General features: G+C 35.9%; 1 protein-coding gene across 1 annotated transcript; it reads left to right on the forward strand.

The window, feature by feature from the left end:
• Positions 1-10,296: 10,296 nt before the first annotated feature.
• On the forward strand, positions 10,297-11,245 carry LOC149691527 (uncharacterized). Its single transcript, XM_089869513.1, has 3 exons — positions 10,297-10,556; positions 10,626-10,790; positions 10,847-11,245. Exons 2-3 carry the CDS (start codon positions 10,788-10,790, stop codon positions 11,243-11,245), a joined length of 402 nt encoding a protein of 133 aa, XP_089725639.1. The 5' UTR covers positions 10,297-10,556; positions 10,626-10,787.
• Positions 11,246-19,496: the final 8,251 nt, after the last annotated feature.

A 19,496-nucleotide genomic window follows, 5' to 3' on the forward strand; every position in this document is an offset into this window, starting at 1 on the left:
AAACTCTGGTGGTTTTTTGTTGGCAATGAATTAAATTCATCATCTCCTTGGCAACTTTATCTTCTTTCGTCTGAGTCAAAATGGGCCGAATCAGTTTTTTAAGTTCATTTAAATTTCTTTCATGAAGACTCGCTATCCAAGTAAACATTTTTTTGGCATCATCTGTATGGTTCATAATTCGAAGTTCGAAATTTGTTATTTCATCTTTAACTTCTTGTAGAATCCCACTAAAGGCCGTTTTTTAAATTAAAATAAGTAACAGAACTTGGAATCATATGAGGTCGTAAAACCTTTTGCTTCCTCTTAGGTTTATCGTGTTTTTCAACGCTGAAATAATTACGCAATTTTTGGCAAAACTTAAATTCTTTCTGAAAATAAATTTTGTCAATAGTACTGTGCTTTTGAACTTTGCGGTTTGGACACGGTCTCAATACGCCCAGAAAGGACATCATCACTTAAGTTCATAATAGCTCTGTCCAGTTCTTCATCACTTAACAAATCTTCATCCTCCAATTCGCTAAAATTTACATCAATAAATTCGTTTTCGTCTATATAAAAGAAAATCAATACATCAAACATTTCTCATAAAGAAATGGAGGCAACTGTAGCAATCCTTTTAGATATAATTTTACTTTAACTAGCACTTATTTAAATTGAAAATAAAGTCGATATTCACGTTCAGCACCCTCAAATTAGTCAGAAACAATATAATTTGTACGTCGGAAATGTTTTTGTTCAATCAAGGTAAATTAGGTTTAATTTGTGCTTTTAAGCAATAGTCCTTTATTTCGTAACTGGCGCGCCCGCGGTAAAGTCGTTCCATATTTTATTGTTACTTACAAGGAGAAGGATCATCATGGACACTTAGGTCACTCTCATCTACATGTAAAAATCGATCTATAAAGTCTTATAAAATTAAATTGCGATTAATTCTAGGCCTATACCCGAAGAAGATGAATCAGAAGATTCGTTTACAATATCTTGTTGGGCAATATTATTTATTGAAGATGTGCTTGGGGCCGAAATGCCTAAGGCATCATAGGTATTTAATGAGGCCCACATGCCTGAATTATTATTCAAAACTAATAGAAATATTTATGGTTTTAAAAAAGTTACAAATGGTTTGTTGCCAAATTGAATAAGATAAAGTTATACTTACAATATTTATTTCTTCTTAATTAGTTTCTTAAAATATTTCTTGTTTTTAACCTTGGAGTTTTTTAAAACGACCTACACGCTCGCGCCAAAAATTTGAACTCGATCGCGTGAAAAACTTCCACCCCCCCTCTGAATTTGCCTCAAATTCTACGTCACAAACGCGCGTGCCAGGCTCCTACTAGCTTGCGCCATTTCAGACGAGGAATAAATGTTGCGCGCGTTTTAAGGCGAGTGGAATATCCAGGAAGCGTAAGCTTCTATTATAAATCCATGATGTTATCATAGGATCATTACATGGCGGATAGCAAAAAGTATTGTTGTGTCCCACAATGTAATTCTACAGGGTGTTACAAAAAGATGTGTCACAAATTCAGGGGCGCATTCTACGGGTCAAAATAAGACTAAGTCATTAAAGAACTATGGTCCAAAACTGAACACCCGCGGAGATACAGGCCATCAAAGTATCACGTAAAATGCGATGAATTTTCCCTTCAAGTGAAGCGACAAATATGGCTTGACCATTTTGTTTTCAATTAATTGGTCATAATTGAAAAAGATTCGATATTTAAGAAACGATCGATTCTGGGGGCAGAGCTAAAAGCATTTTAGACCAAAAAATTAAACATCTAATTTGGTAAAGTGTTTTAATTTGGCCTAAAGTTACAACGGTGTTTTCAGATCGCTGTAGTTGCTGAGTGGCTTGGTTTTTCATTCATTAAAACGATGGCCCATTCAACTTCTTTGTCAAGCCAACGAGTAAAGCGCTTTTACGTGTAAGCAAGAGCGCCTAGTTATTGGAAAGATGTCGTGACAACGGCATGAACCTAGTAAAACCGGCGTTTTTAACCAGACCGTGGTATTATTACCCAATCTCGCATGTCTGTTATTGAACACCTGTGGAAGTTACGTTTGCCATCGAACATTCGTGGATATCTGTGTCATGAGACATTCTTCTAAGACAGATTCACTATCGGCCACGTATGTAATAAATGACACATACGGCGACAAACGACCAATGCTATTTCTCACGTGATTGTAATACTGTATGACGTGTAATCCTTCGAAAAGTAGTCGCTTAAGTACATTGCTGCTAGTAATGATTGATAACTACACCTGCTAGATCAAATGTCAACTAGTACATTCGCGTTTTCCTCAATTTCTTGTTCGTTCATGCAGCTGTTCTAGCTTAAAATAAAGGTTCACTATCCTCATATTGTTAGTCACTTAAGTAGTGTTTACTTGAAAGCCGGGCCAAGTAGTCACAAGCACATGCTAGTGCTCTGTTATTTGGGTCAAGGGCTCATTTCGCATTAAAAGTGGATTTCATATTTAAATAATCAACTATTTCTGTATTTACTTCTAAATGGACTCGCCAGACGCCAGCTAGCTCTAAAAGTCGTTAGGTATAGATCAGATTAGAAAGGCCACGGCTGCCGTCTTGGTAGCAAAAGCCGCAAAATTATGTAAAGCACCTTATATAGTGCTCATAATTCAACACTGTTTAAATTTAATTTACTGTACCCGTACAAAATTTTACGGCTGCATTTTGCTGTTATTTAGATTTTTTAGAATCTGCAATATATTGCAAATAAACTGGAATATTCTCGAAAAATACTGGAATAAACCTGAAAAAGGTTCAACTTCAGACAAAATTAAAATGCATTCCAGAGAGCAATGCAGAACATTTTAGACGTTTTGCAGAAAAAATATCTTCCGTTGGAAAACTCAGTACAGCAGTATACAAAATTTAGCTACTCTAGAGTCATAAAATAGCTACCTTACAGCTAGAAAACAGAAGGGAAATAGTAACTACCGTAAGAAATCAGGATGTTTGTAGGCTCATTACAGGTACTGTACCTTCCAGATATATTGTATGCATGTTACAGTCAGAAATTGCTAAGTTTGTAGGATAATGGCAGGCGGGTTTCGGATACTTTTTAGGATAATTGCAGGCGCGTTTCATATACTTTGTAGGAAAATTGCAGGCGCGTTTCAGATACTTTTTTGGATCATTGCAGGCGCGTTTATGATACTTTATTGGATAATTGCAGGTGTGTTTCAGATACTTTGCAGGATCATTGTAGGTGCGTTTCATATTCTTTGTAGGATAATTGCAGATGCGTTTCAGATACTTTGTAGGATAATTGCAGGCGCGTTTCAGATACTTTGTAGGATCATTGCAGGCGCGTTTCAGATACTTTGCGGGACCATTACAGGCACGTTTCAGATACTTTAATTTGTACGATAATTGCAGGTGCTTTTCAGATACTTTTTAAGATAATTGCAGACGCGTTTCAGATACTTTTTAGGATAATTGCAGGCGCTTGTCATATACTCTGTAGGATAATTACAGGCGCGTTTCAGATACTTTGTAGGATAATTGCAGGTGCTTTTCAGATAATTTTTAGGATAATTGCAGGCGCATTTCAGATACTTTTCAGGATAATTTCAGGAGCGTTTCATATACTTTGTAGGAAAATTGCAGGCGTGTTTCATATACTTTGTAGGAAAATTGCATGTGTGTTTCAGGTACTTTTTAGGATCATTGCAGGCGCGTTTCAGGTACTTTTTAGGATAATTGCAGGCGCTTTTCATATACTTTGCAGGCAAATTGCAGTCGCGTTTCAGATACTTTTCAGGATCATTGCAGGTGCTTTTCAGATAATTTTTAGGATCATTGCAGCCGAATTTCAGATACTTTGTAGGATAATTGCAGGTACTTTTGAGATATTTTTAGGATAATTGCAGGAGCATTTCATATACTTTGTAGGATAATTGCAGGCGCTTTTTATATACTTTGTAGGAAAATTGCAGGCGCTTTTCATATACTTTTCAGGATCATTGCAGGCGTATTTCGGATAATTGCAGGTGCGTTTCAGATACTTGGTAGGATCATTGCAGCCGCGTTTCAGATACTTCGCAGGATCATTGCAGGTGCATTTCAGATACTCTGTAGGATAATTGCAGGCGCGTTTCAGATTCTTTGCAGGATCATTGCAGGCTCTTTTCATATACTTTGTAGGATAATTGCAGGTGCGTTTCAGATACTTTGTAGGATCATTGCAGCCGCGTTTCAGATACTTCGCAGGATCATTGCCGGTGCATTTCAGATACTCTGTAGGATAATTGTAGGTACGTTTCAGATACTTTGCAGCCGCGTTTCAGATTCTTTGTAGGATCCTTGCAGGTGCGATTTAGATACTTTGTCGAATAATATCAGATGCGTTTCAGATACTTCGCAGGATCATTGCAGGTGCATTTCAGATACTTTGTAGGATAATTGCAGGTGCATTTCAGATTCTTTGCAGGATCATTGCAGGCGCGTTTCAGATGCTTTGCAGGGTCATTGCGGGTTTTCCTATCAATTATTGTGAATCAGTCGCCTTATATACCCTAAATTTCCAAAAAAATTTAAAGAGGCTTACGCTTGAGTTCAAACGTCAACAATAGCTATGTTTAAAATTATTTTAGGAATAAAGTTCCTTAAAACGATTTAACTAGAATTAAGGTAAATTAATGACGATTAAATTATTAAATATCAATTATATTTTTTAATATTTAAAAATAGCCTCTAAATTGCATCTCGACTTGGAGAGGTTTATTTTGGATTCCCAACTTGTACTCATCCCTTACAAAAATATTAAGCTGTAATTTATCTGAATACACGCTTTTCTGACTTGCTAAATTAACATCTGAGATGGTCCAACTGTTTAGGTACATGTACAAGTTCTTACCACATCTAGCTAAAAAGGTCTTTTCGTCTATCTAACATCCACAACATACACACTCACAGAACATAATCGAAAAAGTCTTTTAAACTTGTAGCTAAAAACCGATTACAACTGAAGGGAAGGGTCCCGACAGGCTTGTTTTACGACTATTCGCAACCAGGAAAACTGCTGTAGACTTATATGATAGCGCTAAAGTACTTTGGTTCGCAATTTCCTTCACATTTCGAACGCCATGGTGAGAGTAGATCTTGTCTTAATCGATGAAGTTGGACTGCAAAACCGAGTGTATTCAATTCTCGAGTCATTCTCGAACTAGCTCTCAGTAAGTCTCTAGCATTACGAAGTATAGGCAGTGTCATACTTATTGAAACATATCTGATAGACTTTTGATAACTGTATATACAATACTGGCCCTTTTATGACCAAAAATGTTTCAATTTTCTATCTTTTATGGTGGTTTAAATATTTTTAGGATCGAGACGTCACAGTATTAGATCAAAAGATCTTATTGAGTAAAGCTTTTTTAAGATGCCTTTTTAGGCCTAACCAATTGTTTATTCAAATTTTAGGAAAATCAAAGCAGTAATATTAATGCCTAACAGAAGCAGATAAAAATTTAGGGAGCGCTCGAAGTTGACTTCCCGTACAAAAATTTTAAGCTGTAATTCATCTGCATACGCGCTTTTTCATCGCTACCACGCTGTAACCATTAAGGATACATTTCTGCAGCTCAAAAAACGGGAAAATTTCACAGCAATTCTAGAACTGCAAATTGAATGCCGTTTCTACATTTTCTGTTTGTTAACTGTTAACTGTCTAGCCTGGCAGAAATATGCAGCGCAATTCTGCAAACGCTATGCAAAAGTAGAAATACCAGCTGTTAGTTTAAAACTGTAATTTGACCGTTTTTATAGATATGTTACAGGTCTGCAAAAGTGATGGAAAAGTAGAAATCCAGCTGCTAATTTTGAACTGTAATTTGACCGTTTTAATAGACATGTTAGAGGTCTGCAAAAGTGATAGAAAAGTAGAAATCCAGCTGCTAATTTAAAACTGCAATTCTACCACATTTATAGACATGTTACAGATCTGCAAAAGTGATGGAAAAGTAGAAATGCAGCTGCCAATTTAGAACTGTAATTTGACCATTTTATAGACATGTTACAGGTCTGCAAAAGTGATAGAAAAGTAGAAATTCAGCTGCTAATTTAAAACTGCAATTTGACCACATTTATAGGCATGTTACAGGTCTGAAAGAGTGATTGAAAAGTAGAAATCTAGCTGCTAATTTAAAACTGCAATTTGACTACATTTAAAGACATGTTACAGGTCTGCAAAAGTGATGGAACAGTAGAAATACAGCTGCCACTTTAAAACTTTAATTTGATGTTTACATCGAACGTGAAGCAGTCGCTTCTATTTTTCACAGGGAAGTAAGAATAATTAAAGAAAGTATGCGTAACAGCAAATATGGCAAAACGATTTTGCTTTAAATTAAACGAAAACAGTTCACACGGTAGTAAATATGGCAAAAATGTTTTCCTTTATTTCACATGAAAATACAATAAACACGTAGTAAAATAAGAAAACCGAAAAAGATTGAGATTGTACTTTAAATTTCTGTGCGCACCTTATTGATATTTTACACGTGACAACTACATCTCCAAGGCTGTTTAATTTTAAACTGACCGTCATAGTCATAGTCATTAAAGAACTACAACTAGAAATTGCTCAAACATTTAAAAGAGAAGTGTTATAGTAGCGTCTATTCTACGAAGTTCAATAGTATTGACACAAATCCTAGTACACTGTTGGCTGATTTTTGAGATTATAATGAAAAAATTATATAGTATTATAGCAATTCAAAGTGTTAAGCAGTTATTCAAAAATATTGAACTAAGAAAACAAGAAATTTTAAATAAAGTAAAACTCTAATTGTTAAAATTGCACAAAATTATGCTACGTATGTTTTAGCATTGCTAATCGAAAAAAATAATTTGTCAACTTAGTTCATTTTCCATTTATATATGGCCAGGTTTAAATCACTGCCCAATAACAGCCTTATTTCATAATTTAATTAAATTATTGAAATCTGTAATTGTATAAACAATGATACCACAGTGAGAAAAACCCTTGAAGAGATGTAAATTATATTGAACTTTGAAAAGTGATTGTCACTGGACGTGTATCATTAAATATTTTATCAAGGTAATAAAATGAATGAAGAAATAGACAAATTCGTTTATTACAAATTAGAGAAGGCAACACCCAGGGGTGAAACCGCAATTGTGGTATCTTCTTTCTCGCCAAGAAGCAACTACACGCGGAGCTTCTTGGTGAGAAAGAGGATACCCCAATGGCGGCCTCGCCCCTTTGGCTTGGTTTCTCTGTTTGTATTAAACGAATTTGTTTACCGGGGAAATTATTAAGCTCAATAATTTCCTTAATATACATATATAGAAATGTTTTCAAAATAGCCAGAACGGCATATTGGGCAAAACGCAGTGAATATCTCAGAAATGCTATTAAAAATTCTTTAAACAAATATTTTGATTTATGGTCAAGATGAAGCTCTTATGCCATGAAAGGGTTCCTTATACTTAAAATATTTCTAATGGGAATTAAAAAGACGAATGAAAAATAAAATTTATTTACTTATGCTAACAATATCTATATTTCGGAAATTATTAAGCTTAATAATTTCCTTCATTTCTAAAATATATATATACATATATAGAAATGTTTTCAAAATAGCCAGAACGGCATATTGGACAAAACACAGTGAATATCTCATAAATGCTATTAATAGTTATTAATAAATATTTTGCTCTATGGTCAAGATGAAGCTCCTCTGCCATGAAAGGGCATCCTTAAACTTAAAATATTTCTAATGGGGAATTAAAAAGACACACCATGAAAGTTATTTTGTCTAACCATGGGATATTGATCCATAACCCAACACTGCTGTATTGAAGTTAGACTTCAATGGAGTTTTCCAGCTGACAAGTCGCATCTCAAAAATCAGTAAAAAAATTTCAAACGGTGAAAATGTTCAGTAATTAAGTTACATGTTGTTATTTTCTGATCCAAGTGATACTCAAAAATTATTTTCTGGATTTCAAATATGATACTGATATTGTATATTTAAATCACTTATGGTTTGGGGGAATAACTTAAACAATACGTTATTGAAACTTTAGTGTAGAACGACGTTTGAAGTTCATACAATTCACTTTCGAAAAACCTACATACTAAGGGAACCCGAATGCTACTCCTTCAAGCAAACCTAGATCCATTTTTTCACAAAAGTCTTCGAAAGATGCATGCACAACTGGCAAATCCAATCGCAGGGCACACGTGCTTGACTTCGGTAATGAACAAGCTTCTTTGGGGTCAGAATGATGCAAGAACCCAATAGATGGTTCATAATCGAATCCTAATGGAGGCACGTATTCCAATCCGGTTGTAAATCTCAGTAGGTCTTTTAAAGATTGTGATTTTGTGTCATCATTTCTTAGAAAAACGTAATCTCTGAAGTAAGAAATTACGTCACATTCGATTAGGTATTTGTTTGATTCTTTTTCTGAGAATTCAATTTTTGATAACAAAGTCAAGAAGTCAATTGGGGTCAATTTGATGTCACTAAAACAGAACACCATTTTGAATTCGTTTAGAAACTGAACCATTTTTTCGTACACTCCCAAGGTTTTTAACCCGTCGGTCATTTGCTGTCGTGACTCGTTTTTGGAAGACAGAACGCAAAATCTGCAAACATCAGCGACGAGTTTGGATTTGTCATTCATTGATAATACTGGTTTTGAAGAGCCTGCCAGAAACCGAAGGTCTGAAATTGTTTCCGCAGCGTTTTGCAAGTCGCTAAGAGTTTCGCTTTTTTGGATTTCATATAATTTTTCCTTTATATCTTGGTCTGAAATATCTTCGATCGTTGGTGTGATATTTGGGACTCCAATGAGATATTTATAAGCTGTCTCAGCCAGACAAAAGGGGCCAGGACCACCATGAACTAGTGACATGGCAATAAACTGGCCACAATAAAAATAATACCTATTTTTGTAGGCAGTAGAGTCGAAGTTAATGAACTTGTAGTTTTCGTGCCCGCTAAATATTGCAGTATTGTTTATAAAAGCTTTCATTGCTAGTCTTAAAAATTCCCTACGTGGTCCACCTTCATCTATTGCACCCTCACCAACTAGTGAAGAGTCGGCAAAGATAACGTTTATTTTAAACGTTGGGTGGAATAATACTTCAGGTTTTTTTAAAGTCCTCAAGCAACATTCTAAAACATTTCTTCTATTAACGTTGAAGTACGATATATGTTCATGGTTTATTTGCTTGTTTAATTCTTTCAGGCATTGTTTTAAAGTTTCCTTTAGGACAATACGATCTTCACTTTGATTTTCGGTGAGACCTTCCTCGGGAAATATTTTTGGGCCACGATCGTTTTGACTCGAGTTTGGTGAAAGTTCGTCTAAAATGTTAACCTCGTTAAAATTTTCTTCAGTTTGCGAATTTTCACTGACGTTCTCAACGGCTCCTTCGTTGTCCAAGAGATTTAAAAATGTGAGGTACGCTTTCGACGTAGAAGGTTCTTCATAATTTGTAACATGTCCAAACGCAGAGGACTTTTCGTTCAGAATATTTATTTTCATAACTTCAAATTTCTCATCAGAAGGTTTGGAAGTTTTGACATGTTCTATTTCTATATCTGGAAGCTGAGACAAACTGTTTTTGTCTAACTCCGCGTCATCGCTCTCTCCAGTTTCTAAGTCACTGTACAGTAAATTGGTTTCTGATGTTTCACAGGATGGCGATATATTCAAATCAATCTCAACACTTGGCCGAACATATAAAGTTTTTTGCTTCCAGATCCTACTCAGCAATCGGCCATCTAGGGATCCGTTGTTACCAGTTATTTTTGGAGGTAGTACAAATCCTCCTACTCCTTCCAGTAGTTCAATTCTAACGAGGGAGACAATTATAAATTATGCACCATTTCTTTAAGTACGAAGTAAAACAGTGCACGCAAGTTGGTCCTACTATGGAACCCCCGTTCAAAGAAATCCAAGGATATAAAAATGAACATTACGTTTGAAATCACTCATGCCTTTGCCACAATTTCGTTTTGTACTGTTCAGATAATTGTTAACTGAACCAGAGAGAATTTACAATAGGGAGTTTCGTTTTGTACTATTTGGATAATTGTTTACTGAACCAGAGAGAATTTATAATAGGGAGTGGAAACTGAGGAATATTATGGAGCTCAAAAAATCACGTGATCAACAAAACTGGCCAGGTCTATTTCCGCTATAATTTTTTGTGGCCCCTTCCTCTAGGGTAGGTCTAGAATGTTCCGGGAGGGTATAGGGGAGATGGACACTACCATAAGTGAATAATTAACTATAAGTTGGACAAGCTAATTGCTCTTGTGTTAACGGCAATGTGCTTATTGTAGATTTTGTACTTGTAGAAAAAATGTATGCTCTGACACCTGTTGGTAGAAATATAAATCACTAAAGTCAGCTGACACAGTCGTCTGTTAAAGCTGGTAGTTCTCGCCTTTTAGACAATTTTAGTTATTTAATGGTCGATATTATTAATGTGCATTAAGTATTTTAGGGATTTAAACCTAAATTCTTAAACCTAAAGGTTTGTTCTCCAAAACTATCTTTCAGACTGAAAAATTATTTATTGAATAATTAATCAATATATGCTTAGTTATTCCACAAACTTAACAGTCAAAGGCTTAACGTGCAGTGAGACAGTGAGAGCGTATATTTAAGTTAATAAATCGGTTTCAACCTTACGAAATTAAAAATCAGGACCCGCTGCGCTGGGCCTGATTTTAATAGTTTTAGGTGAAATAAACATTTACAAAACATGGTAAGTGTTGTTATATTGCTTAATTGGTATGTCATTAAAAAAGCTCTAATTTTTAGGCAAGAAATGTTGCAACCCAATGTAATTTAATCTTGCAAGAGCAAGTTAAACAACAGTGGGAACAACAAAAAGCTACACGTTTAATAGCTAAACAAGTTAAAAGTACATCATCTTTAAAAGACGCTGCATGCCAGTGTTTTTTCCCACCTCAAACAATTACACAAACTCCAACCCAAAACTCAGTTGATGAACTTAGTAATCGGCAGAAATCAAACAAATCAATAGCTATTCAATGCTTTATACCGTCGACGAGAAATCTGATTTTGGAAAATAAACCAGTTCCAGTTACTGTTCGTGATCAGGAGATTCAAACAAGTACTGAAGATGTTTGTGATGTTTCGTTCCCAACTTCAGATTTGAAATCCAGATCAGAGATTAGCGGAGAAACATTTGCTTGAATTAAAAGGTGAATTACGTCTTAGTTATGAGGTTAGAATTTGTAATCTAAATAAAATGTTAGAATTGAGTGACTTAAAAGGAAATTTTATTCTTTTCAGGTTAAGAGCCCAAATTCTTCGTCAGACCCCTTTCAAAAACGTTACCAGTACCAGTCGCTTTCTAAGAGCGTGGCGCACATGCGCAATCGGCGCAACCGAGAGAGAAGAAGTTTGTTTACGTTATTACAAAGCTACAGTAACCACGCTGAATGCTGATCTCTAGTCTAGTGTGATCCTCTTACCGTATTTTCGGGTTTACCCTCTTTGAATTTCCTTCTCAACGGATCACGTGACGTCTTAATCCTCGGCTGTGCGCCGAGGTAGATGCGCGGGAGAGCCATGGTACCCGGCCGTTATGGTTTTCCTTCCTCCTTCTATCTTTGACCCTCCTTTCGATTTGTGCTCACTGCTACTTCCCACCCGTTCCACAAACAATGTCGCTCTATCACAGTCTGCATTTTATTATTGTCAGCTATCCCTCTAATGTGTTTGGTTGGGTGTCATTGTATCTAGCGTGTATTCCTGCGGTCCCTTGTTTACTTAAAGTAATAATACTTGAAGTCTTGAATGCTACTTCTTGTTTTTTAAAGGATGAGAAAGGAAAGGGGTTTTTTCAGGAAATGAAACTTAAAACTCACGCTTAAAATTCTTTTTCTCTATCCGGAATGCAAAGAAAGAACTAATCAAAAACAAGTTGTAGCAGAAAGAATGGACAAAATGTTTGTTGAATTAAATGAACTAGTATCTCGGAAACCAAACCAGATAGATTATTGTCCTTGGACATTTTTGACAAGTAGCACTCCTATACTAATGCCTAAAACGTATAACCTTGAGGCTTCGGCCGATTAATCGCCCGAAGCCGATTTTTTAGAGACCGATGCATCGAATCGGCCGATTCCCAAAAATTACGAATCGTTGCATCCCTAGTAGTGATTTTCGGATATTGAATAAGGTTGGAATAATCCAAAAAATTAGGGCTGTGGCAATAGTGATTATTCAAACCGAATCGAATACTAAATCTCCTATTCGAAATCCGAATCGAGTACTCGTTTCAACGAATATTACTAGTTTTTCAAAAAACCTAGTTCGAGTACTCGTTTCGAAACGATTAATCGTTTTCAAAATAAGCCTAGCGGTGCCAGTTTTTTCAAAACGAGTACTAAAAAATTAGATTACTCGGTTTAGGGAACTGTACTCGTATTCAAATTTCTTTTCGAATACTCGTTTTTCTAAAAATGGCAAATTCGATTCGTCGAATCGATTACTACATTCGAAATAAAAGAATACTATTCGATAATTCGAGTATTCGTACAGCCCTAAAATAAATGTTAATCCCCTCTCCTTGTTTACTACCCGCAAATACCCGACAACCAGTTTGAACTTGACACGGGTACGATAACTAATCATTTTTCTCCCGGGTCACTTCAAAAGTCAATTTCTAGCATCGGGGCGGCCTGCTCCGAGGGGGTAGACGCTCTAGATCTCTGTGTACACCTGAGTTCAAAAGAGTTCAGCTTTGACAGTGCATTGAGTTCAAATCCTTCGGAACTCAAGAGTTCAGCTTTGACAGTACATTGAGTTCAAGTCATATTGTACACCTGAGTTCTCAAGTGTCTTCCCCCTCGGCCTGCTCCTCGAGCTCAAATTAATAAATAATTTCGAATTATAAGAGATATTTTCAACAAATAATATTCTAGCAAATAGAATCCCCCTCCCCTCGGTATGGGTATACGACAACTGGGTGAAAGACATTTGGGTAACAACGACTGGATGTCCAACAATTGGGAGGGCTGAAAATTGGGTTACCGGCAATTAGGAGAATTTAAAATTGGTTGAGCGACAATTGGGTGGAAATGAAACCGATAGAACGTTAATTGGGTGAATAGAAATTTTATTTTGTAAAAATAAAAATTTGTGAAAAAACCTAAAAGTTTAATGAAAGTCAACCTAACCTGACCCAACTGAACCAAACCTAACCTGGCCCAACTGAACCAAACCTGACCCAAATCGTGTGTCGTCGTCACCAAAATGTCTTTCATCCAGTTGTCGTGCTACCGTATTGTATGACTTTGTCCTATGGTGTACTTGCCTCTTTAATAGAAAACGTATGGAAACATTACTCACTCTGTACTTTTTGAGGACGATGGCAGATAAGAGGCGAGGGCATCATTAAACTTTGGTGTCATTATATGGTTGGTTGAAAGAGTTGAGGGACAAGCGGATGTTTTCATTTTCTTTCGGTGAAACAAATGGTTCATCTCATTATCAAAGTTCGATCGTTGCTGAGAGGCACTTCCACTTGTGGCACATTGTTGTCGGCAAGAACTGTATCTTTTCGACGTACAAGCACTAGCAGAGTTGGATCTATTTGAGTTACCTATAGCAGTAGTACCACTGTTGACCAAACGATCCGAAACTCTCGCCCTACTATTCGGTTGTCGCACTGTACTTGAACTAGAAGGCGTGGAACCACTTGGCCCAGCTCCTCCTTCTTCATTGATTAATTAATTCAAGCGTTTTCTTATGTTTTCATTCTTTAGTATCTCTTTAATTGTTTCAAACCCTTTATCAATGTCATCAACTTTTTCGTCGTCACTCATATTAATCACTATAAATGTTGGTCACTGAATTTTCTGCCGTGTAAAATACTTAACAGAACCGCATTGACTATCTCTATCACAACACAATTCTACAACCTAAAATTTTTCACCTGAAAAATAGCCCAAAGTCTATCTAAATTTACCGAACATTTTAGAAGCCCAATAAACCGCCAACAGCAAAAGCTTACTTTCGAGTCAAACACTTTTCAGAAGAGCCCAACAGGGTTTTTTCCAGCCCAGTCTGGCATCTCTTTCAGCGAAAAATAGTTCCCATGGGAGCGACGAATTTTATCCGTGGGAATTTTTTTATCCATTTCGTGGGTAACGCATGCGCCGTTTGGGTATGGGCACTTTATCTATAAAGGACGAAAATACGCTAGTCTTAAAACAAACGTTCTGATTCTCATGCTGCTTCAAACGCTTCGAGAGAACTTTGTAATAAATCTTTATAATAAATAAACGTGAACATTCTCGTCCTCTAAATAGGGTGTCCGTGGTTTTGAGAGCTAGGGTCAATGATATCACATCTGTGAGTGCGCCCAGGTACGCCTGTGTCAGATTCTTCGTGTCAGTAGACAAAACCCTAGTTTTTTCATGAATACCTCCTAAGAACAAGGTGCCATATTTTGATCTATAAATTTAAATTGGTTTGCTTCACTAGGCTATGTTAGCCTCAGTAACTACATTTCGGCATCAACGTATGAAACAATTACCATGTATATGCGCCTGCTTATGTTGTTTTTCCTTATTTGCCCTTTAAAATGTAACGACCTTGACGAATTTCTGTATGAACTATACCATACCTTCGAGGGTGCCATAAGAAACAGATATTCTGATGATAGTAATGTAGTGGAGATTTTTCATCGTCGATTAGAAGAACACGCTCGAATACTGTCCGCAATTTTGCTTACCTTAGAAAACAACGACGAGCATTTTATAAATCAAGATTTGATAAGTTATATCAATGAGATTTACACTGGCTTGGAAAAATTAACCACTGAACTGGGAAATCAGCTACAGAGAAGAAACGATGTAATTGAAGATCCTTACGAATGTCCAGTGTTGCTTAATGGACTTGTTGGAAGACCGCGATATGATATAACTAGAGAGCAAATACTTTATTGCAGAAAAAACCTTGGGTTATCATGGACGAGAAGCGCGCGGTTTTTAAGGATTGATGTGAGAACACTCTTTCGACATCGTCAATACCTCCAAATAGGCGAAGGAACCCCTGTCAGTGATAATGACCTTGACAATTTGATACGCAATCACATAATCATAATGTAGGAGAAACTTACGTTATTGGTGGTTTACGTGCAAATGGAATCAGAGTTCAACGATGGAGAGTTAGAGAAAGACTTAATATTTTAGACCCAATTGGGCGTGCTATTAGACGTAGAATACCAATTTTACGTAGGAGATACAATGTTCGTCGAGCAAACGCTCTTTGGTAAATAAATAAGGACTTCTGATTTTACTGAATGATTAGAAGGGTTTTGCAGGTGCTGCTTATATGTATCTTCCCATTGCGCAGAATTCCATTAGACCGAATCCCCCCAATGTTTTTAACGAATTTAGCCCAACGGCGGGTTTGGTATTTACAATTCAAACAACGCTATTTGTCGAATTAAGCGACCCCAAAAATGCTATATAGTTTAATTTCTTTAAATGTCGTTTTTCAATGAAAGCGTTTTAAATACATATTTACTACCTTGGAAACGCCACTATTTGGTTAATGTTACGCCTTTTCCAAAATATTGATGTTTATCTTCATTGACTTCTCAAATAATATGCCTTTTCCAAAAAAAATTTCTGTTGGGTTAGGTTTGGTTAGGAGACGTCTCCTCCTCTTTGGAGCGTTTACACTTCAAGTATATTAAAACGGCTGGCTTAAAGTATTTTCATGATGAATATATTATAAAACGCCACTATTTGGTTAAGTTGGGTTAATAATATTTTATAAATCACTTAACAATGTTACGCCTTTTTCAAAATATTGATGTGTTTCTTCATTGACTTCTCTAATAATATGCCTTTTCCAAAAAATTACTGTTAGGTTAGGTTTGGTTGGGAGGATCTCTCATAAAATATAAATAAATATTAGCAATTGGTTTTATTATGTCATATTTTGCTGATTTAGTACTTTTTTGTTCTTAAAATCCTTTGTTTTAAAATAATAATTTAGAGAATGTTTGGATCTAGTGTTCATTTTACGTAGACCTTAAATTGTTTTAAGTTAAATTAATTTTTGCTAGCAAAGATAAAATCTTTGAGTTCCCCGGATTTTATTTATTTAAATTCCATCGGGAAAAACCCGAAGTGCGGGTTTTTCGGTGCAATGGGATTATCCCATTGGACCTTATCTTTTTCCGCAAAAGTGCGGGTTTTTCGGTCGAATGGAATTGGGTTCGGTTGATTGGGATTCGGCGCAATGCTACTGAAGCCTGTTTAAATAAGTCCAATATTTTTTGGGTTTTTTATTAAGCCGTGTAAGGTAGGACTGCGTCCCGCTGGACGGTAATGAGTGAGTTTATGGTATTTCAAGAACAATTGCAAGAATTTGTGTATGCCTCTTGTTAAGGGAATTGCCAAAAAGTTGTCCTATTTGCGATTTTGAGTCGAAAATGTTCTATGACATTTTGACCTAAGCTCAACATGCTTTCATTTGACTGTTTTACATATGACTCCTTAAATTGAAGTAAAAAATTGAGGGGCAATGCTAATTTAAGAGGTTGTTACTAAACCACTAATCATAACTTGAAAGCGGTGTACTGTCGTAGATCATAATCCTCTCTCCTTTAAATTCACAAAAAAATTAATGAAAAATATCACCTTAACACAATGCATCCCTTTTCACTCAAAGTGTGCTTATTAATATATGCAGAGTACATTCCCAATGTACTGTTATAGACAAATCATAATCCTCCCTCCTTTGAAAATCACCAATCCCTCATTTCACTCTCCCTTTAAAAAAACGAACGATAGTTCTTCTACATTTACACTTTCTACAGACCAAGTGAAACTTATACCCCATCGTTAGATGTACATCAAACGATGTGGCTAAAAATAGCGTCCAGAAACGTAAAATATTTTTTATGAAATAACGTCAAATGTCCCGAAAGGCTTCGGCGGTTGCCTTTGCTACTGGTTAAATATAGCATCGCATTTTTTTAAAGTGGAGCTTGCATGCACGATATATTAGAATGAATACGTTTGAACGTCACATGACGGATCAATGATTCTATAAAAGTATATTTCTTAGTCTTCTAACAAGTTTCGTTAGACGCAACTGCTGGCGCGCCAATCAGTCTAGCTAAAAACTCAAAACTTTTCAGAGGGGAGTGGTGATCGGAACCAATGTATATGGTGGCTAACAGTTATGGTTTCGAATATGCTTCAGTCTTATACCGGGGATTTTTTTATAATTATCCCTTTAAGATACGTTTTTCATCCGTTGGGCACCTTGATGGAAATCATAAATTAATTATGTGGAGATTCGTCTTTCATGGCTGTATAGACGGTTACAGCAGGCAACTTGTTTACTTGGACTGTCTCACAAACAATAGAGCTGAAAGTGTTATTACTCTTTTTCGTCGAGGAGTACAAATATTTGGACTACCGTTACGTGTAAGGGGTGATCATGGTACTGAAAACGTAGAAGTAGCGCGATTCATGCTTGAAAATCGAGGCCTCGCTCGTGGAAGTTTCATAACTGGACGATCTGTCCACAATCAAAGAATTGAGAGACTGTGGCGGGAAGTAAATCGATTAATTTCGTCACGTTATAAAAGTGTTTTCTTATTTATGCAAGAGGAAGGCTTGCTTGATCCTGATAATGAAGTTCATATTTTCGCCTTACACTATATTTACCTACCAAGAATAAGAGAATCTTGTCAGTATTTTATAAACTCTTGGAATCACCATGCGCTCAGTACCGAAAATGGGTATTCGCCAACGCAGTTATTCGCAATGTCAAGAATGAACTCCATGGAACTTGAAGAAGAAAATATTGAATACGACTGTAACCCGACATTGTATGGCGTTGAAGAACCGAGAAATATACCGCTTGATACTGACAACCACGTCGAAGTTCCGGAGTCTAACTTAAATATAAACGAAACGATAGTAACAGAACTTCAAAATCATATCGATCCTATATCTGATGATGGTAACCATAGAATAAATCTCTACGTATCCGTATTAAATATTTTAGTTAACCACGCAACTTACGGAAATTTCTAACACGAGGATAAACATTGTATTATTTTTGAAAAGGATGCCAAGTTTTCTGCAAAAATATCATTCTTGTTCAACTCGACCTTTAGCAATTTAACATTATTGTGATTTTTATTTTTTGATGCAAAACAGTGTGTATAAGCTAACCACCCAAATAGTAGTTTTAAGATGATTAAACATATGCTAAACATAAAACATTCTTAATCAGTAAACCCATCACAACGAATCGTGTCTAGGATTATTCCGCAAAACAATTTGAGAATAGTCCTTTAACTTCTGAAATAAACGATATGAGAAGCATGTTATTTCGCCTTAAGTTCATAATTTTAAAACCCTTTTCTTTCTCTCTGGTAACATAACTATTACTATTAATTTACTTTTCTCAAAGCTACGCGTAAAACCGTAATTTCTAATACCCCCATCGTTAGATGTACTGTACATCAAACGATGTGGCTAAAAACCATACTGAGCATTCTTTAATTAGATAATACTAACTGTAAAAAACTGCATCACGCAAAGATTTCATACGGGTGTGTCTACATCGAGGGGTCGGACGTTTTGGAAAAAGTGTACGGGATTTCGAAATCCAATTTGATTTCTTCGGATTTCGTTTGATTTCGTTGGATTTTGTTAATTTCAAAATTTGATAAAATCCAACGGATTTCGACGGATTTCGTCGGATTTCGCGATATTTTCCTTGATTTCGTTCAATTTTCAGGTATTTTTCGTGATTTCCTTGGATTTTGAGACTTTTCTCGTGATTTCGTCGGATTTTGTGATTTTTTGATTTTGGATTTCGCGATTTCTTTAATAATTTTGTGTCTGAATTTATGATTTCGCTTCTGATTTTGTGATTTCTTTATTGATTGTCTGATCTTTTTACTGATTTTGTGATTTTTGTTAACTGATTTTGTGATTTCGTTACTGATTTTGTGATTTCGTTACTGATTTTGGATTTTTTATAGAATTTCGAAATCAACAAAAATACGTTTGACTTCTTTCCTGATTTCTGATTTTGTTATTGATTTCGGATTTCTTAATTTGGATTTCGCGGGTAGAATACGGGATTTCGTGAATGACCGACCCTTCGGTCTACATAGACTCCTCATGGACCGTTTTCAGTCCCTTAAAATAACCGGAAAACGCAGGGTATCTTAGCTTGTACATGCATATACATCAATAAAAATAACACAATGGAATTTAGCTTTTTTGGTTTGCCGCAACAGTTGGTGTAATCTTAACTTCTCCGTTTGCGTTGGTCCTAAATATATACGAAATCCCATACCGCTTCTCGCAAAATCACGAAATCTATAACGAAAACCATTATACAAAACGCTGGTATCCTCATGAAATCCTTCAAGAAATCACAGAAATCT

This window comes from Phalangium opilio, unplaced genomic scaffold (assembly GCF_054372755.1).
Source record: "Phalangium opilio isolate 3A_F unplaced genomic scaffold, DU_Popi_V2 ptg000026l_1, whole genome shotgun sequence".
In the NCBI taxonomy this organism is placed as follows: Eukaryota; Metazoa; Arthropoda; class Arachnida; order Opiliones; family Phalangiidae; genus Phalangium; species Phalangium opilio.